At 43.6% G+C, this 21,489-nt stretch overlaps 1 protein-coding gene and 1 long non-coding RNA gene across 3 annotated transcripts in view; one reads left to right on the top strand and one right to left on the bottom strand.

Moving 5' to 3' along the window:
* Window positions 1-10,606, top strand: part of LOC110388984 — a 31,909-nt gene extending 21,303 nt beyond the window's left edge. Inside the window, exons 3-4 of one of the 2 annotated variants that reach the window (XR_002433032.1) lie at window positions 1,728-2,204; window positions 10,158-10,606. This is a non-coding gene — a long non-coding RNA (uncharacterized LOC110388984). The remainder of the gene's footprint in view (window positions 1-1,727; window positions 2,205-10,157) is intronic. The other variant, XR_002433031.1, reaches the window with a different exon arrangement.
* The window catches only part of LNX2 (ligand of numb-protein X 2), a 56,903-nt gene continuing 46,880 nt past the window's right edge, over window positions 11,467-21,489 (bottom strand). Inside the window, exons 7-10 of the mRNA XM_021378802.1 lie at window positions 19,925-20,102; window positions 18,187-18,418; window positions 16,338-16,496; window positions 11,467-13,875 (exon numbers count right to left, since the gene is read on the bottom strand). Of these exons, the coding sequence (XP_021234477.1) occupies window positions 13,740-13,875; window positions 16,338-16,496; window positions 18,187-18,418; window positions 19,925-20,102 (705 nt within the window). The 3' untranslated portion in view covers window positions 11,467-13,739. The remainder of the gene's footprint in view (window positions 13,876-16,337; window positions 16,497-18,186; window positions 18,419-19,924; window positions 20,103-21,489) is intronic.

Below are 21,489 nucleotides of genomic sequence, written 5' to 3'. Positions count from 1 at the left end.
TTTAGTACCTGTACAGCAGATTTCATTATAGTCAACAGCTTCTAAAGCTGCTTGAAATAGCGGTATTTGTCATTTTCATAGAAACTTGATAATGACATTAATTTATCTTAATGGTCTGTTCTATTGTTATAAATAGTAAAATTAGCTTAAATTGTCTTGCTTTTGCTGGTTTTGGATGGCTCCGAAGGGCCCCACAACAGCAGATGAGTAGATAATTTGGTGTGCTTGACAGATTTCCAATAATTTGTTATGTGGAACATGAGGTAATGCTAGTACCATTAATGTTCATTTTCCTCTAAATTCATTACTGCCCTTTTCCCTTTTATCTTTTTTAATGTCTGGGCCATTTTTTCTATATTTCAAGTGGAGCTACAAAGCCTATTCATATTCAGCTATAGTAGCTATTAACATTCTGCACATAGAGAACATCATGTAGAAAAACAACTCTTTATGAAATGATGAGGCTGGTGGCTATTTGTGCTGGAAAGTAGGAAAATGGGTTGTTTGCTGGTATTAGGGATTGGCCGTAATTAAGTCAAATGTAATTTTAAAGAAATTTAAATGTTTTCGTTTTTATAGCAAAGGTAAAACACAATTCAGGGGGATTCTAAGAAGGTGTAAATGCATTAATAAAAATTATTTTCCCCTTTTTCTGCCACTTCTGCTTAAACTTCACAGAGGGCTGTGTACGGGGCTATTTAGTCACACAATATTTTCTACCCAATTTAAGCCTAATTAGTCTTGGGAAAGTATGAACATTAAAGCTACCTTAGTGTGGGTTTGCTGATACGGCTGTGATGTGAGCAAACAGAGCTTCCCATCGGTTGGAAATTACTTTGGGTTCTTCTTTTCTTTCTTTACTCTTGCATCTGACCAACATCTGCATCCTCTTCTCCCCAGCTGAGGGCCACCTGGTGGGAACTGGTTGGATCCCTTTGAGTGCTCCTCCACTCAGGGCTCCCTTGGACACCTCCTTCCATCCCTTACACAGGGAGGGCCATCTGGGGCAGCGGTGGGACCAGTGGGTCCTTGGCATGGAGCTGCAGGAGCTCTGCTGGTTGGTGTTGGCTGGTGCCACCTTGAACTGTGCTGCTGCACCAGTGCTTCACTTGAGAGACATGGAGCTGTTGGAGCATGTCCAGAGGAGGGCCACAAAAATGACCCAAGGGGTGGAACACCTCCCTACGAGGACAGGCTGAGAGAGCTGGGGCTGTTCAGCCTGGAGAAGAGAAGGCTGCGAGGTGACCTGAGAGCGGACTTTCAGTATCTAAAGGGGGGTTGTAAGAAAGAAGGGACAGACTTTCTAGCAGGATCTGTTGTGATAAGACAAGGGGAAATGGTTTCGGACCAAAAGAGGAGAGATTTAAGTTGGATATAAGGAAAAAGTTAGCTACGATAAGGATGCTGAGGCACTGGCACAGGTTGTCCAGAGCGGTGGTGGATGCCCCGTCCCTGGAGACACTCAAGGTCATGGACGGGGCTCTGAGCACCTGACAGAGCTGCAGGTGTCCCTGCTCATTGCAAGGGGGTTGGAGCAGATGATCTTTGAGGGTCCCTTCCAACTCAAATGATTCTGTGATGCTATGATTCTATTATTCATGCAATATCAAGACGCCCTCGTGAAATGTGGATTGCTTTTATCTCTTGGAAGCAGATCTGCCAGTGTTCCCTTTTGGTGAGCATTCAAAGATCAGCACTTCTGAAAAAGCAACATTTTTTTTTCCCAGATTTTTTCCCCAGATTCAGAAGATTGAGTACAAAGTGCTGAATACACTGCTGGCCATTGGCATTGGACAGGAGCAATTCCTCAAGGGCATACATGGCAGAGGAGCACAGTGCCCAAGCCCTACCTCAGCTTGTCATCTCGCTCCTTCTCAAGACAGGAGAAGACATAGTTATGTCTGCAGCTCAAGTCATCTGATTTATTCCTGACAACTGCATTAGGAGGAGATAAACAGCGCCTAAAAGTGCCAGTGTCTCTCCATTAACCAGAGGAAGCCTGAGCTCCCTGTTGTAAACATGAAGCATCAACATGACAAATGGCTGCACCTGGGCAAAGCGTCCCTGCCAGAACCAGGGCTGCCGAGGGAGGGACACCCACACTCGGCTCATGTAGGCGAGCTTCTATGGGGGAAATTCTCCTTTGTCCTGGAGCTCCTGGACAGCTCAAGATTGTGGAGTTACAGCTGGGATTCTGCTTCAAGGTATGAAGGCTCAGTGTAGTAACACATTGCAAAGCCTTTCCTGACTTCCAAAGCTTGTGTTTCTCTCAAAATTTGTGCTGAAGGTTAGCTATGATTTTCCCAGAGGTCTACTTTGCTGTTCCTGTTTTCACAGAATCATAGAATCACAGAACTGGTTGGGTTAGAAGGGGTCTTTCAGAACCCCAGCCGCAGCCCCTTGCCATGGGTATGGTTGCCACCCACTAGATGAGGCTGCCTGGGGCTCCATTAATTTAAAATCTTTTATTTTCTTCTTTTTTATTTTTTTAAGATGTTAGTCTTGTTTTTAAAATTCTGGGGACGTAGCTGTGCACTCTGAATTCTCAGGAAATCCTTTTTGTTTGTCATTGCTCTTGCACTAAGAAGTTCCACGGGCTAACCCAGCATCAGCTCAGCACCGTGCAGCTGCTCGCACTGCCCGGGTGGGATGGGGAGAGAGTGGGATAAAAGGTGAATCTCATGGGTGGAGATAAGGACAGCTCGCCAGGGAAAGCAAAAGCCACACTCACAAGCAAAACAAATCAAGGGATTTGTGGAACCATAGAGTCATAGGAGCTGGAAGGGATCCACAAGGATCATGGAGTCCAACCCCTTCCTCCACACAGCACCACCCAAAATCCAAACCTTGTGTCTGAGAGCACTGACCAAACGCTCCCTGAACTCCAGCATTACGGGGCCGTGCCCACTGCCCTGGGCAGCCTGTTCCATGCCCACCGCCCTCTGGTGCAGACCCTTTCCCTCAGCCCCAACCTGAGTTCATCTGCTGCTTTCCATGGGCAGGCAGATATGCAGACATTCCCAGCAAAGCAGGGCCCATCACACATAATGGTTCTTTGGGAAGACAATCATCATCACTCTGAATGTCCCCCCTTTCCTCCTTCTTTTCCCCAGTGCTCAGCATGATGCCACATGCTATGGGACATCCTGTTGGCCAGCTGGGATCAGCTGTCCTGGTTCTGTCCCCTCCCAGCTCCCAGTGAACCCCAGCCCCTCACTGGCTGGGCAGTGTGAGTGAGGAGTGCAATGTCCTTGGCTCTGTGAAGCACTGCTCAGCAGCAATGAAAACACTGGTGTTATCAACATTGTTCTCATCCTAAATCCAGAACTCCTGGTTACCTCTTCTCTGTGTGACAGGGAAAAATTCCACGAAATAAGGGGAACATATGCATTGCAAAGACAGGTGCTCGTGCTCAGACTACCTTCCTTGTAATAAAGCCAACAGCTTTTCTGGCAGCAACACATTGGATACAAGGAGTGAGCCCTCCTGCAAGCCAGGATGTGCACTCCTTATTCCCCACTGCGAATGGGAGACCGTGGGGCAGTGGTGCAGAGTGTGAAGGCAGTGGCTGAACGCTGCAAATACCCCACTGACCCAGCAGGCTGGTAGAATTAACCAATTAACAGAAGGAATCAAGAGGGTTTCCTCTTAGATCAGGTAACAGGTGAGGGGAAGGAGCACTGGGAGGGAAGGAAGCTCGATAAAATGTGTGTGTGTTTTCCTGCCCACTGAGTGATTCACAGCTCTGAGGAGGCAGAGTTGTGCCATGAGGAGCTTCTGTCTAATGGGAGAGCCAATGCATCAAATTCAATCTTGCCCATGCTGGATCACCCAACAGGCTGCAGCCTCTCAGGCAATTATCTATAATTTGTTACCCATAATAATTAGGTAATTATAGTTAATTATATGGGTGATTTTAATATATGGGTAATACGTAATATATAGATCGTAAAAGTATATATATTACTATAAAATATACCAGAAAACCATCTCCCAGTTCCCTGTCTCATGGTTTTGTTTGACCATGCACCTTCTTCCAACCAGATCCTGCTGGAAGCAGGATGCTGCCAGCCACAGTTCCAGTGCTGCGTGGGACCCTGGTGCCGGGCTGGGGCTTTGCAGCACGCTGTTGGAAATGCTGGCCAAGCAGCACCAGGGAGGTGCTTATCATACAGCATCATATGTATGGCCATTGGCTGGGGAGGGCTCTCCTATGGAATCATAGACTCATTAGGGCTGGAGAAGACCTCTAAGATCCTCCAGTCATCCCATCACCACCATGCTTTGAGCACACGGGGAGAAGGCGCAGGAGATGAAGAATAATTTTCCATGCATGATGCATCACTGCATTTCTGGCAGATGTCTTTAGATAGAAAAAAAGGAGCATGTTTTATTTTTTTATTCAAGAATCTTCTTGCAAAACTCAGTTTCTTTAGATTGCAGCTCAGGCTGCTCCAGCTGAGATGTACGCACTGAGAATAACTGAGCTGATGGCAGCTCCTTCCTCAGCACCATGCACCTCTGAGGTGGGTGCAGCCCACTGGCAGCACTCAAAGTTTGCTGATGGTCTGGGCATATTTGCTAATTTGCCCCTGCATGAACTCACACAAATACATTATTCAAGCTTTGTGGTGAAAGTCTCTGGGGCAGCTTGGGACAAGCCATACGTTTTTTCTGCAATGTGAATTCCCTGACTTATTTCCCTTTTTCCAAGGCTCACTCAGGGCAGTTTGGGCAAGCTGTTCCCCAGCACAGCCAGAGCTTGAAATCACCCCAATGAGTGGTTGCATCTCGGGGTGACATGCAGCCATCTCACCACAAGGACACCAGCAAAATGGTTTTGCATTGTGTGAATTATTTTCCTATTTGAAACACAGAATCTCTCTCAAATAGCTTTAAAACCCATCTCACAGTGAAGCATCCAGTTTGTTCCATTAACTACTCACAGAGTCAACTGGAGAAACACTGTTATTAATTTCAGTGGAAAGCTAAAATGCGGTTCATTTTCCGTAATTGCGGCCCATCACCTAAAGACCTGGGAAAAGCTTTTAATCCGAGGTGTTTTTAGAAGGGTATGATTACACCGCAAGTCTTCATCAGGTGCCTAATTAATGTGGCGCCAACCAAAAAGAAACACAAAGGGCCTAACTTCAGGCTGCCAGCAGACAGTCCCCACCCAGCTCCAGAGGGCTGGGGACAAGTGGGTACTGGCATGATTATGCAAGGGGCACTGCTCCCTTCCCATCCCACCCATCTGCATCCAGCCCCCAGCCCTAGGCCGTAGCTTGGTGGCTGCCTTCCCCGTGTTGGTTTGGTCCATATGGGTTTCTTTGGGAGGACTCCTGGAGCAAAATTGGAAAATGTGCAGCATTTCATTTTCTGTTGGAAGAGAAGGAATAATCTGCAAATTATAGATGATCTGGACAATGGGGCAGAATGCACCTTCAGTAAATTCATGGATTACATGAAACTAAGGGAAATGCTAACCCAAGGGCTGTGCAGCCATCCAGAGAGACCTCTGCAGGCTGGAGAGGGCCTGATAGGAACCTCATGGTGTTCAGCAAGGAGAAGGGCAGAGTGCTTCCCCTGGGGAGGAACAGCCCAGGAACCAGGACATGAGGGCACCCAGCTGGAAAGCTGCTCTCCAGAAAAGGGCCTGGAGGTGCTGGTGGACATGGAGTTGAACAAGAGCCAGCAGTGCTCCCTGGCTGGTGGCGTTCTGTTGGCTGCTGGTTTTCTTGGCTGCGTTAGTCAAAGTAAGGCCAGCAGGTCAAAAGAGGTGATCTTTCTCCTCTACCCAGTGTTGGTGAGGCTGCAGCTGGAGTGCTGGGTCCTGTTCTGGGTCCCGCAGTAACAGAGAGACACAGGTATACTGGAGAGAGTCCAATGGAGGGCCACCAAGATGGGGAAGTGCCTGGAGCACCTCTGCTCTGAGGAGAAGCTGAGAGCTGGGACTGCTCAGCTGGAAAAGAGGATGATCAGGGGGATCAGAGCCACAACTGCCAAGTGGGGTCCTTTGTAGTGAACCCCTAAAGCTGAGTCACAGCTACAGAGGACAGTCAGACCAGTGGAAAAGCATGGCTGGCAGAAGACCTACCCACTTAAGCTGGGTGTTTGACCCATCTGACAGTCTCTTCCCTTGGCTGTGCTCATCTCCCCCGTTAACCAGGTAGCATAGGGGGACCAGGCACAGCGGTGCTTTGGTGGTGCCCTTGGGTCTGCTCTGCCCACACACAGGTGACCCTGTGGCCAGGTCCTCGAATAGGGGCATGGTCCCAGTGCTGGAGGAGCCTTTAATGGAGTTCACAAAGTGCCAAGTGTACTTGACACCTTGGTAGATGAGGTGGATGAGGACTGAGGTGGGTAATAGTGCTTCGGAAGTGATTTAACTGAAAAAATGTAAGAAAAGAAAAGGCCAGGCTGTGCCTCTGCTGTGCTGTGTATGTAGAGGGCTTTGGGCTCCGGGGCTCTTTCTGAGCTGGCACATCTCCCCAGCCACGATAACATTTTTAATGTTAGTGGATGACATTTTGTAATATGCTTAAGGATCTGTAATATTTCATGCTTGTAGCTCTTTGTGATTGTTGTTCCAATATGGCACTGATGCCAGTATTAAAGTTTAATATGATTATAAAGCTCAATTGTATAACCGAGAGGTTACACTCTTTATCTATCCTAATCTGATTAAAATGCCTCTCTTCAGTAGCTTGCTGCAATTGCTTTACAGCAAACCCTGGCAGCCAGGCCACAGCGCTGTGTGTGCTCCTGCCTTCATTTCAGCTGGGATGGAGTGGTTTTCTTCAGAGTGCCTGCTGCGACGCCATGTTCTGGTTCTAGGAGAAAACCAGTGTTGATAACACAGTAATGTTTACAGTTGCTGCTAAGCAGTGTTGTACAGAGCCAAGGCCATTCACAGCAAAGGGCCCAATGAGCTGGGAGGGAACAGAATGAGGACAGCTGACTTGAACTGGCCAAAGGGATATTCCATACCATATAACATCACAAGGAAGGAGTTCTGAAGGGGGTAAGGGTTCATCTGGCTCTCTTCTGCTGCTCAGGGGAGAGCTGGGCATTGGTCAGGGGATGGCGAGCAATTGCTTGTGCAACACTTTTTATACATATATAATCACAACTGTTATCCTTTTCCTTTTCTCTGTCTTAGTAAATAGCTTTTATCTCAACCCACGAGTTCTACTTTGTTCTTCCAGATTCTCTCCCCCATCCCACCAGGAAAGGAAGGAGTGAGCAAATGACTGTGAGGTGCTGAGCCACCTGACGAGTTAAACCACAACAACTGGCCAAACACAGTCCTGTGATCTGCAAAAACCATGCAGCCATGCTTTCCCTTTTGATAAAGGAATTTGAGAACAATTTCCAAGATTGCTGAAAAAATCAATTTTTTGGTATATTTGTGACTCCATTTTCAATCAACATAAATACATTACCTAAGTATTTACAAACAGAATGTGTAGATTTGCAATCAGATACTCAAGAACCTGATCGCATCTCTTCACCAGACTTCTACAAGCCCTCTCTTACCAGAGATGAATACCTTTACTCAACAGACACGTCTTATTCACGTCACCACTTTTTGGCGGTACATACATTTGTGAGCAATTATTGTCAAGGATGAAGTACAGAGAGTAAAATTATATCAAAAATCTCTGATGGACACCTTGAGAACTCACTAGGAACTGCACCCAGCACCACTGAACCCAACCCATGTGTTAGTTTCACAAAGACAAGGTCACCTATCCCACTAGTTTTATGGCTTTGTTGCTCTAGTTTTTTTTTTAACCTTTTAATAAAAGTAGATTAAGAAGTAAAGTAAGTTTTGTTACTAATATACATGAACTATATTACATATTTTATGAGGGCTACTCCAAAAGTAATGCCTCTTGTTTTATGATGATGGCCCACAGTGTAGAGGCGGATGTCGGTGGTACGGCAGGAGAGGCTGAACCTTCCCACCAATATTCCACTCCATGTTGTTGCTGTGTGACACAGGGGCAGTCCAACAGAATGACATCTGACATGGAAGAGTGGATGAAGCAAAGACACATCACTGAATTCTTCTCTGTGGAAAAAATAGCACCCACTGACATTCATTGATGCTTCCTGAGCGTTGATGGACACTGAACAGTGGATGTGAGCACAGTGAGCAGTGGCTGGTGTGTTTCAGCAGTGGGTCACCTCTGCTGGTGCAGATTTGTGCCAGCACACCATGCAGGCTCTTGTTCATCTCCAACAAAAATGCAGAGCTAATGGTGGTGACTATGTTGAAAAATAGCTTTGTGTAGCTGAGAATTTGCTCTATCAGTGGTGGTGTTGTGCTCTTTGCATCTGTTGTAGTTTCCAGGAGGCAATAAATAGGAGGCATTAGTCTTGGTTCAACCTACATATCTGTGGCCCAGGACAATTCCTCTTCACTCAGTACGGTCCAGGCAAGCCAAAGGGTTGGACACCTTCTGGTGCTACAGGGAAGAGGAGAAGCACTTTGGGGCTGCTGCCTTGCACTGACGTTGCTAAGCAATGGAGTAACTGCCAGCAGCAAATGTCACCGCTGCATCTAAAACCCATCACAGCATTAAATTCATCACTGTAATTAAATTCTCCCTTTGCTTATGATACCATCTCCTGGACGTGAAGTACCTGTCCAGCCCAGTGGAACACTAGTTAATGCAGGAGCACACATCCAGCTCTAATTTCTATGGCCATTTAGTGCTCATGTGCCACAGCGTGATATAAATGCGAAGGTACCAGACAGAAAATGTGCTGCAGAGAATCTGATTAGAGCGTGTAGAGGCAAAAGCATGGAGAGCTTGGTTTTACTGAACCCGTCTCCTCTCTTCCTCCAAAGACCTCCAATACTCATATGACTGAAAGGCTGTGTAAGACCAAATTGTGCTCTGGGGCAAAGCAGAGCCACCAGATGAGCCCCCACACAGCAGAGCCGTCTGCATGCTGCAGGTCTGTAGCACCAGGCACCTCTCAGGTGGGAGCTATGGAGCGTGAGCAGACACCTGCGCTTCTGGTGTGCTCAAGTGGAGCCCCACAGCTGCAGCCCAGGAGGCGGTAGCTCTGCAGGCTGCCTCTCTGCAGGACACACAGTGCTCAGATACCAACCAGACCATGACTGCTGGCTGTCAGGCAGATGAAAGCTACAAAGAAAAAAAATATATATATATATAAATACAAATTCAATGGAGCAGAAAGCAGCAGGCTGCTGAGGGATGCATTGTGGCCAAGCCTCCAGCACCTCTGCTCCCAACCCATGCGGAGCCAGGGCTGCAGCAGCACGGTCAGGAGGACAAGTGGAGAGCAGTGGCTCAAGGCAGCCCGGAGATGAGTGTTTGCCCCTATTATCAGTGGTCCCATCCCATGCCCAGTTCCTCCCCCTTCATGTGATGGGAGTGGTTGGCTCCCACTCCTCCTTTGGCAAAACCAGATGTGCTTTCCCTGCTGAGAAGCGTGCTGCTTCTGCCAGGGTGTACTTGCAGCCCCTAGATTTCTCCAGCCAGCCTTTACCTGCAGAGCTTAACAAGAAAAACAGCCCCCAAACCTAAATGAATTCTTTCTACGCCATGCACAGCAGATTCCAGGGCACTCAGACCTCTTCCATTTCTGGATGGCAGAATTTTCCTGTGCCACTCCACCAAGGGGAGCTAATCACAGCTGTGTCAACTGCAATGCATCATTAAGATGGGTACTGTATCCACACTGCAGTTCTAATATTCATGTGATCCATGCATGTGAACTGAGAACAAACAAGAGCAGGAAAATTTTTACTTAAAGGGCAGAGAGGCACAGGCTGCCCAGAGAGCTGTAGGTGCCCCATCCCTGGAGGTGCTCAAGGGCAGGTTGGATGGGGGCCCTGGGCAGTTGAGCTGGTGGGGGGCAACCCCACAAATAGCAGGGGGTTGGGGGTGCATGGGCTGTAAGGACCCTTTCAACCCAAGCCATATTGTGACTCTATGACTCTATGGGCATCATCCTTTAGCCTTCTTATCCATACAACATTACTGGAATTGTCATAGAAATGTGAAGTCTAAAGCTTTCCCCACCCTCTAGGCAAAAACACAATCAAGTTATAGGTCACTGCAAATCGTTTTCTGCCCTTCTCTCAGCCATGAACTTCCTTTTTCTATGTGTTGCAGGAGATCCACTTCCTAGGTGAAGGTTTGCCTGGAAGTTGTCTGAGAACTGGGATGAGGATGCTCGCCGAGCTGCCCCTGTGCTGCAACACTTTGCTGGGGTCTATGCTGTTGGACGGCACCATGGCTTGCCTTGTGGCCTTACCTTTACGTTTGCCATCACTGCTGACCTGCCCCGAATAGTCATTATTCGTCTCATCAGGATATTGTACTTTACATTCCTAACAAATTTCCATAATCTATTAAAATTGCCTCAGAAGTAAATAGTCAAGTTTCTTGACTGAATGGAGCTTGCCTTGCTCCCACTATCACCCGCCACAACGCACTTGAGAGACAGGCTTACATTTTCATTATACCCAGCCCAAACATACTAGGAGAATCTGCAAATGAAAGGACTCTAAATTCTAATAATGAATTTTCCTCTCAGTTGTTCCTGAGTCTAAAAAGAAAGCTTAGAGCAGCAAATAAACCACTGTGTTTGCACTGCTTCATTGGCATGCGGTGAAGTAGGATGAACTGCTCTGTATTCTGAAGACTCATACAGTTGTTTGGGGAAGGCATTCCTCCCATGAAGATGCAGCACACAGATGCTTCAGTCCAGTTCCTCACAGAACAGCTTTGTGCACGTTCAGCTGCAGCAACAAAACCATTAATCTGTCTGTAAACCAGAGCCCTCATAGTGCGACCCTTCCACTACAGAAGACAAGAGCCAGGAAGCCACTTGGCAAACACTGCAGTGTTGTGCCCTTTTGTACATAAACACTGTTCTTGTTTTAAAGGAATTCATTTATTCTTAGCCTTAACTACTGCAGGGAACAGGAATCTAGGCTCTGGGCAATATGAGTAGTAAAAACTTTATGGCAAATCATCCAGAAATTGCTTTAAGACTCATTCTGGCTTAGCAGACATCTAAAGATAGAGCACAGTTCCCTGCAGGAGATGGAGATGGGAAGTGATTACCAGGAGGCTCAAATTACAGCTCCGGGCTCCTAAAAATGTGACGTTTCCAGAAAGAATGTCTCCTTGCATCCAATCTGTGCTGTGGAACATCCTCAAGCTGATCAGTACCAGCTGGCAAGAGGGGGACCGAGGGAACGCTGCTTGTGGTCAAGGACCACAAGGCAGAGATATTACCTTTTCTTCAGAACACTTCTCCATGCTGGAGGCACTATTCAAACAGCTGATACGTAGTCCTGGCTGGCTGAACATGTGGTTTGTGATAAATCACATGAAAAACAAAAATCCTTCAACTCAATCTGCATTTAGGTGCAAATCTGCATTTCTTCTGCAAAGAGTGAGACGATACTTGGAGTTATTACAATAAGTAGAATGAACTTTATTTTCATTCATCCTTCATTAACACCATACAATTAGCAGTATCTGAAAAAAAAATCTTGAAATAATTTAAAACAGAAGGCACGGAGAAACAAACCCAACTATAAAGCTACAAGGGAAAGGGGAAAAAAGATCCAGGGAAGGAATTCAGTCAGAGAAAGTTTTTATGCTAAACATTCTGATCAAAAGCTACGGCACACAAACAGAAACGCACCGCTTAAGCTAACCCATGCTTTTGGTACACATTTATATATTAAAAAAAAATACTAAAAATCTGATTTTTGCAGGGTTTTGAATGAAAAGTGTTACTCTTAAAATAACAATAAAAAAGTTAAATCTAGTACATAGGTCAAAGTCTTCCCTAAAGTCTACACCAAGACGTACTTTACAAAAAAAACCTGCATTAGGAGCAAAGTATACAATTAAACACCATTTTGGAATGGGAGGAAACTCTTTCTCAAATCAGCCAACATATCAAAGAAGTTTGGTGTTTGCATCAGCAACAAAGTTCTCAGTACAGTAATATACTGTACAGGACATTCTTTTGTATTTTAATATTATGAAATTAAACCGTCATCATACATTATAGAGAGGAACAGAACCATTTCATTCATACGAGATTTTTACTTCTTTTCTTTTTTCTTTGCAAAAGAGAAACTTTTGTTTCGTTCTAAAACAAAGCTACTGGAATTAATGACATGCGATAATATGCCCCAGTATTACAACGGCTAAGTGTGAAAGTAAAGTTCATGCTTCACAATTGATATATGCTGTGATTCTCCAATACATTCTCTGGTAATGAGTAATACAATACAGAGGTCATTCAGAAAATCAGTTCAGGCGTGAACCTGGTTTATAAATGAAGCTGTTTTTTAACTATGCAGAACACTGACAACACATAGGTTTTGCTCCCAGTCAGCGCACTGCTTTATGTGAGCCACTCTTCTTTGTTTTAAATAAATGGGTGGTGCTCAGCCTGCAAATATCATGGGAAAGGCAAAGTCTAGAAGTTACAGGTTTGCTTTTCAAAATACTAAATACGATCCAAGATAAATAGCATTTATCTTACTCACAACTTAACAGCAGGTGCTCTCTAAAGGAAAGAAAAATCCTGCAATGCAAGACAAATGGTTTCAGCATTTATATCAAGGCGTTGCACATTTGTCAGGAGGTGACAGAGTCAGAGTGAACTCTGCAGCTTACTCTTACTCTCCAGTTGGAGCTGAGTGAAAAGAGGCATCGTTCTGCCTGCCCGCCTGTAAACCACACATGTGTTTTCTTAACAGCTGGCTTTTCTCTGTAAGTGATTCTCTCATCTACAATGTCCAAGTCAAAGCACTGTTTCCACACGTGGAGAAAGAGAGCTGACAACTACAATATAAACGGTAAAAATGATCTTAGTAAAAATGTTCATCAAAATTCCCTGACATAGCAAAACATTCATTTGTAAAGGAAAGTCTAACACTGCAGGCCATTCACTCAAAGGCGACCTTGGGCACGTGTCTTCTTGCCAGCCCTGCAATAGTAATTGCTTCCATATTTCTGTTCATTAGAGGATACAAACTCTGTAATATATTAAAGTTTCCTAACAAAGAGTCCAATTATTGCACTTTATAAAAATTCCAGTAATATCAGGCTTTCATCCTACTTATCTTTGAACACGGATGCCCAGAAAGGAAAAGTATGGGGACCAAATAATTTCTGAGGAGTAAGATGGATTCCTCGAGGGAGTCCGAAATACCGACTCAAACATAGAAAGGCTAACGAAGAGGAAAGGCGCACCTCTGGAAACAGACTCTGATTCACAGCAGCAGGTAGATGCGTCACTGCGTTACTGACACACTCAAAGAATGGGGACGTGGCTGTTACATTTTTATATTACATAGAAACGTAGGGCTGCTCAGAGAAACCCAGCCAATAACTGGGTTCTTCTGCTGACTCTAAGACTATTGCTTGACTGGGAAGGCTCAGAGAGAGCTGTATCGCAGTAGGAGCTTCTGTGTGAGTATGTGTGTATTTGCATTCGTGTCAGCAACGGATGCAGCAAATCAAATGGCTAGTTTGGGATGGAAAGATACATACAGTGAGTCTGAGAAGCCCATGGAAAAAGAATCAAAAAGAAGGTGAATACAGCAGTTTTGGCCCTGCTTATAACCAGCTGTATCAACAGGGGGAAAAAAGAGAGAAAGGAGATTTTTGTGCCAACTATCCAGAAAATGAAGCTGTTTGACCCAAAATGATTTCATATATCTAGATGAGGCTTCCAGGCCAGCAAATCACGGTTAAAGTTACTTTGTTCCTCTGCTCCTTCAGCATGGGAACAAGTGCAGAATGGCTCATTCCAACCGTCGATAGTCCATTTACAGCAACAATCATATCACCACACCTAAAAAACACAAGAAGAGAACCCAGTGATGAGGTAGCTCTGCTACAACTGTCACACACCAGCAAACAGCACTTCATCTTTGGAGAAGCATGTTTCCACCAGGTTTGAACTGCAGCTAAAAAAAAAATAAACAACAGAGGGGTTCAATCTGCAGTCTGTTTTACTAATGAAATTAATCTGGGAAATTCCCAAACCACTGGATTTCAACCCTAATGCCAAAATAGCTCTGCACTGAGAGCTGACCTATAAGGAAATGTGAGAAGAGAGAACTGGAAAGATCTACTTGATTCAAGGCAAGATAATGACACAGCATGTATATGTCTCAGCATTTGTGTTTGTTTGTGTGAATTGTAACACATTTACACCAAACACGTCTTTACTGTAGAAGGGGTAAGTAAAGATATGTATGGTTGCCAATCACATTCCAACCAAGAACCTTGCTATCAATGGCTTAAGGTTTTGTCAAATGTAATCATGTGACTTAAGATCTCCTATAGCAGATGCTTCAACTGAGAAGCTGTAGCAGTTCTGTGCTTTGAAGCTGGGATTGTAATTTTGGGGGGGTGCTGTTTGCTGGCCTTGAAAAAAATTGTCCTTGAAGGGTTATGCTTCAGTTTTTACAAGTTCAAGAAAAAATTCAAAAAAGCACCCATGCTCTTCCTACATTGACTATGCTCCATCTTGTTCGTATCTCTTCTCTACAACTTGAGTCTATCTGAGATCCCTCAGAACACTGGAATGCAATGCTGGAGACTGAACAGCACTTTCCCTGTAACTAATCCCTCCAGCTATTGGGTGCACCACGGTAGATGGCAAAAAGGTGCTCCCCTGAGCTCTCCCAGAGCCCTCCACTAGGGCAGAACAAAGGAAGAGGAGGCAGTGTGGCCACCACTTGTCAAACATGCATTCAGAAGCCCTTCTCTGCCTGAACCAGGTATCCCATCACCTAAGAAAGCATCCAAACCACAATGCTACAATTGACTGAGTTGGGTTTCACTGACCCCACTGCTGAAGCCCTTTCATCTTCTATAAAGTCTGCCAACAGTGTCTGTCTGGTATGAGAACAGTCTTAACTACTGGACTGTGATTTTTTTTTTTTAACTTTCTCTCTAGCCTAACAAAACATTCAGATAATTTAAACCAAATGGAACAGCTTGAAAAGAGTGGTCCCATGATAACATATTATGCACGTCCTAAGGAGCTCTCATTTGTTGATGGGAGAGGCCTATTTTTAAGTCCATAGTCTAAGTAAGAGAGTAGATGTGAGCATAGGGTACTTACTACATTGCAGTATCACAGAAGAGAATCTTTTCTATTCCTTACAAGGAGAAAGCACAACCACAAGCACTCTTCCCTTCTTAAGAATGATGCTTAAAATATCAATCTGTGTTAAGACTTCTGGTTATTAATTCTCCAATCTGAAATTATTTACTTTGGGTTGAACTGAGATCTTTCATTTAATCCAAACTGTTTCACAGTTGGCCAAAAAAATGTAATTTTGTGTTCAGCCAAACTATTTTTTTCATTTATTTATTTAGTCATTGAGCTGAAAAAATCAATTACTGGCAAGGCTCTAGGCATAAGCACATGTTTTTCTTAAGTTATCACGTAAGTAAATCTGCATGTAAAAATCATGCCATAAAACTTCAAGCCACCTAATGTTTACAAATCCAGGGCATATTTTTCACTCCTACCTTTACAAAAAATAAATCCATTTATGAACAAGAGAATCTTTAATAGGAATTTTAAGTCCTAATTCCGAAATAACCCTACACAAAACTAATGCATATATGTATAGTAGATCTGGGAATTGCATCCCAATGTGAAATGTAAGTAGAATCATTTAATCATAGAATCATAGAATAGCCAGAAAGAAATCTTTAAGGCCAGAAAGGACCACCACCTTAGAGGCCCCTGCTGAACTCACCCACCCCATTTATCCACGCCTTTCCTGCCAGCCAAAAACTCAGGGCACTGTTCCTTAATGATCTCTTCAGAGGCACTGACTTTTTCATTTACCTTCACACCTTTCTATTAAAGCAGCAGCATCCACCTTGAGTGCCAGGGTTTTCAGCAGTGGTATAAGAAGGCTTTATGAAAGGATGAAGCAATTTCCCCCATTTTACAGAAAGATGTTATTTAATTTTTTATCTGTTCTCTAGGAAGACAAATACATTATAAAATAATAATCAGCCCTGCATTCATTTTTGCTATGCCTCGTGGCCTAAAGAAGAGTTAAACAGAAAGATGGAGACAGTAGGTGACATCAGAGCCGCAGTCAGGGACGGGGACAGAAGATGTACCACTCTGAGACACTCTGTCCTCCACTGAAGCAGCCCACAGTGCCCTGCATCACTCTCATGGGGGAGGAAAAACACTACTCATTAATTAAGCTATTAGTTGCACTAGTATGTGCTTATTTACAAGTGTTGATGATTGTTATTACCGCCGTTTTAACTTACTTTAATCTTCCATCAAAGTACGCAGGAGTTCCAAGGACAATGGTTTTAATGAAGAAAGGCTGGTTTGTGTGGTTCTCCTCGTAGCCACCAACAATGCTGAAACCCCAGCTTCCTAAATTGCTCCGCCGCAGTACTACATCATGGCAGCTATGGAGGCAGCTGTGGAATGGAAGCACAGGACAGCAAGAGAAAAGCTGTGTGTACCACATATAGGTGTTTCCATAGCAGGCACAACACCTGCTCTCTCACATCACTGCTGCAATAAGCAGGGAGAAGAAGGGGAAGGCTGGTGATTAGCATTCTGCTCACAGACAGAGTAATTTTGCAATATTCAAACTGATTACCAAAAAAACCCCACATTCTTCAGACATAAATATGTTTAAAAAGAAATAATGCAGAGCTAGAATAATTACTTAGCTCTGTAAACTGACAATAATAAAATGGCATTATAGGGATTTCGCAGGTGGCAAGAATGTGGGCAGAAAATGTATAACCAATCTATTTACTTAGCAAGTCAAAAATGCAGTGCATGTTTCCTCCACCTCCAGACAATTTAGACTTTTTCCACTTTAAGTAAAAAACTAGAAGTTCATGCATCACCTTCTCTACCTCTGAAATGATTCACCATCAGTAATGAAAATATAAATGATTAACAATTTTGATACACGGCAGGTAAGCAATCCAGATCATGCTCCACTAACTGTACTGGTATAGGTAATAACTTCCTTCATGAAAATTAATTATTGCCAGAGAAATAGTGACTGTAATTAAAAGAAGCAAACAAACAAACAAACAAACAACCCTAGAAATGAACTGCTGGGCAATAATGATGCAAAGTTCTTTACTGATGTGCAAAGCTCTCTAAAGAGCAGCAGCACAATGAGTAACGCAGGAGCAACGCATGATCTTCCATAGCATATAAGGAATAAATCACTGCTAAGGCACAGAAAGCAACTACATTTACCAAAGCTGAGAGCTGTTTATTGACACTGGATAACTCATAGCTCCGTTATATTCAGACATATTTGTCATCTTCAGACATATTTTGCCACCAGTATGCTTGTTTACTTTTGTTGTTTTATACTTTAACTACAGGCCTGAGCTTGGTTAAGTCCATCAGAGGGAGAGGAATTAGCCTGCACACTGCCTGAAGTTACCAACACTATTCACTGTAGTGGGAGCTCTTCCTGATAGTGAGCAATGCCAGAATAAAGCCACAAGAGACTGAAAAACAGAACAGTAAAAATGAAGCATGATGATGTCACGCAGACTGCAGACTAGGAAAGGGGAGGGAGGGAGCTGCAAACCTTGAGAAGTTTTTGTGTTTTGCAGAGATGGTAGTGGGTTCTTGGAAAGAAATAAATGAGGATTAGTAACTCCAGGCTTGTGTGGAAGAGATTTGTGTTAAACGTATGAGAATGGAAAGTCTGATCCAACGTTCTTAAGTTATATATTTGGCCTTGTAAATTTAAGCAGTAAATTAGCACAGAGACATGTGGGTAAATAATTTGTGTTGTTATTAATGATCTCTCTGATTTTAGATACTCCGCTGGAAACTATGATATGGTTAAGCAATGGAAAAGATGAGTTTTATTAAATGAGAAGAATCCATGTGAGTAGTTACTATTGTTTCTGAAGGGATAAACCGGAGTCTCTTCACCTTCCAGTTTCTTAAGAGAACGCTGCTTCTGTTCATGGTCCTCATCATGAGCACAATGCAAAGTATAATTGAAATGGTTAGGCAGTCAGAAATAAGGGCAGATGTGCTGCAACTAGTAATGTCTCTGCTTTTGTATCTCTCTCCGACTTAGTTTAAAACAGATAACTACTGCACTAATTAATTCAGTACCTTGGAAGTCCCAGCCACATGACCCACGATGGTGACCAGCTGGCATCGTATTCATTTTCACTGATGGTACTCAATTGTTCTTCATTGGCCTGGGGTTGTTCTTCTACAATCTGGACCTCCAGTGCTTTCAGAGCCACTACTGAGGAGGCAGCGCTGGCTTTCAGCATGGCCACCGCCTCGCTGTGACTGAGGTTCGTCAGATCGATGCCGTTGATGTTCAGCAACACATCACCTGTTTAGAGGTACAAGTAAGAACACAGCAGCCTGTCACAATCTGCAATATCTCTCTGACCAGGATTTCACCTAACACTGTAATTTTTTGGAGCCAAGACAGTCTGAACCAACAACTTGGGAATGTGAATAGCAACATCAACTCAACTAGCAACAATTCAGGCACCACAACGTAGCTATATCTTATAGACAAGTGAGGCTCCACAAAGTGTTTCAGGTCTTTGGCTTTTCTGAGTCTGCAATTAAGGAGAACAAAAATGAATACAAAAACAACTGGAAAGGCTGGTGCAAAATCCAATCCATCAGAAGAAAAAATGAGCATCTGTGCAAAGGTAATAATCTGGAAAGAGTCCAAGGCAGTAAAAAAAAGTGCCACAATTTTTGTTTTCTTTCAGAATAATATCGAAATGCCTCAGGGTGAAAACAAAAATGTAATTTACTGCTCAAGCAGTACAAGTCTCCTCCTTCACGCAATGCCTCACTTAGTGATGAAAGCCAGGAAAACCAAAGCAAATGTGAACACCTGAGTCACATTCGGAATGAGATTCACTTCTTAAAAGTTTTTGCCTTCCAGGGAAAGCTAAAATTGAGGTGCAGCACAACTTAAAGCCATTTTTGCTGCTGCTGTGGCTCCTTTATTATTACATAATGAAACTATAATTATTATTCTTCCATCAGTTGTATTTTTCACATTTGTACGCCATGGTATGTGGGTGTAAATCTCCCCATCTCAGAAGCATATAAGGAGGTTCCCATGCTTTTCTTTTTCAATTTCAATTTCTGAAGTTTCCTCCCCCTCTTTCCAAATTTAGTTCCTAGAACAATTTGAGATTCTGTGAACTCTGACTTGCCAAAGTCCCATACACGGTCTGCTTCACATACAGCACAATATATTCTAATCACCAATGTTTAGCTACTACTCAGCAAGGACTGTGCTCTCCTATGCTGAGTCTAATCTTTGTCTCCACATTCCCTGCATCCTTCTGCAGCACACTTGAAGAACAGTAAAACCAGGCTGTGCTGGACAAAGGAAAAGATAGCATTTAGGTTCCATGGTCATTGCAGATGAAGCTTTGGGGGTAATCTCCACGTGGGTTACCTGTCATCAGGAACATGTGAGCTGTTCAGATATTACAGTGAGGATTCCTCAAGCAGAGATGGAGCCCATCCCACCAAATGGAACACAAAAACAGGACGTGTGCACTACAGTACAAAGCATCACATGAGACCCTCAGCTCAGGGGACTACAGTCAGCTGTAAAGAATGTAAGCAGACATTTCCTGATCTCATCCACTTCCCCTGCTATCGTTCTCTAAACATCCCTTTCCTAGAAAAGGTGGAAGTGTGATACTAAATACTGCATTTCCATTATTGAAACATGAAGACCAACACCCATCACTGCTTTGCTACATTTGTTAAAAGGCTTTATGACAGACACCACGTGATTTCAGTACTCATCAAAAAACAATTGGAGGTCATTCATGCCACCAGGAAAGCCAAGCCCTACCTCGTTTAATCCTGCCATCTCTTGCCAAACACCCATGGGGCTGCACGCTTGTCACGAAAATGGGCAATTCGCCACTTTTGCTGCCTCTGCCTCCTGCCACTGTCATTCCAAGAGATTCATGTGGCTCTTTTTTCACAGTAATGTGCTTTTCTTGGCATGTAACACACTGGGAGAGATCCTGTTTGACAAGAATAAACAACGTAGTTAAAGCTTTGGAAAAAAAAAAAAAACAACACACCCCAAAAAAACCAAACAGATCAGAATGCAACTGAGTACACCTCAAAGCTACATGTTGGTGCTTTAACAGAATCGTTTAAAGGACTAAGTCTGTATTGCAAATTGGCTTTAGTTGGATTTTCTCACTCAAGTTTCTTTTAGCTCTTACTCTGGAACAGGCTAAATTTTAAGAGTGTGCTATGAAACCGTACGGCCAGAGGTTGAGAAACCAAACAGAAGCAAATCTTCTGATGTCTTGGTGAACATCAGCATTACCTCACTCGTTAAGTAGAACATGGCCCACAACTACAAAGAAGCTCCGTAAGAAACGAAAACACGTGTTTTCACAATCACACAGAGAGGCCATTTAAAACCTCATATGTCATGTTTGTTTTTACATCTGGTATGTAGCCTCTCTCAGAGCACAGAGTAATGAAAGCCAATAAATGCGATATATAAGCTGTTAATAGATGCTTTGTGCAGACTCCCTAATAACCATAATGATAACCCAAACCTGAAGCAAGAAGAGAATATTTTATTTTCTAACACATGAACTACAAAGTTTAGCTCATATTTAGTTTTCCCCTATCTAAGGATTTAGACCTGAATCAAAATTTATTTTACTTGCTCAAATCTTTCCTCTTCAGTTTATTTAGTGATACATTGAAATCACTGCACACACACCTGCAATAACATCTTAAATCAACAAAATGTTTGGAAAGAATTCAAAATAATAGAAGAAATAACCTGGAAGATTCTTCCAAATACAAGCACTTCTTTATTCCCCTGCTTTCTCTTAGAAACTGGAAGCACTGCTTTCCTCTACTTTCAATGCCACGTGCCTCTGCTGACTGAGTCTGCTCCTTGCATGTTCATGTTAATCACATAATATGTATCTCATAGCTTCTAAGAACAGCTCCTCCTTAAGTCTTCAGGCTTTCGGAATAACTGGCAGGTGCCATGCGATTACACAAACTTTGTATTAAGCCAAAAGACTTCTACACTGACTGTAGATTAATGAGAGAGAAACAAAGATAGTACGTAAACATTTAAAAGAAAACACTACCAACACATGTAAATCCTTCCAGCAGAAGGGTGACATTAGACAGTGATGCCAAAAGACTGGATAGGAGGAAAGGTGGCTTGCTTGGCATGGTCAGCATGACAACTGTTTCACAAAATCTGAACAGTCAGAAGTCATATTGTTTTAACAAGAGGAATTAGTTAGAACTGAAGCACAGGCTTTATTTCTGCAATCTTACGGATAATCTGACACTAGCTTCATGAAATTCTCTTCATTCTGCCTTTCTCTCCCATCCTGTAGTCTTGCAGTCAGCATCGTTGGCTCA

This window comes from Numida meleagris, chromosome 1, assembly GCF_002078875.1.
Source record: "Numida meleagris isolate 19003 breed g44 Domestic line chromosome 1, NumMel1.0, whole genome shotgun sequence".
Lineage (NCBI taxonomy): Eukaryota > Metazoa > Chordata > Aves > Galliformes > Numididae > Numida > Numida meleagris.
Note: the sequence above shows the minus strand (reverse complement) of the source record. Positions and strands in the feature narration are given on the sequence as shown.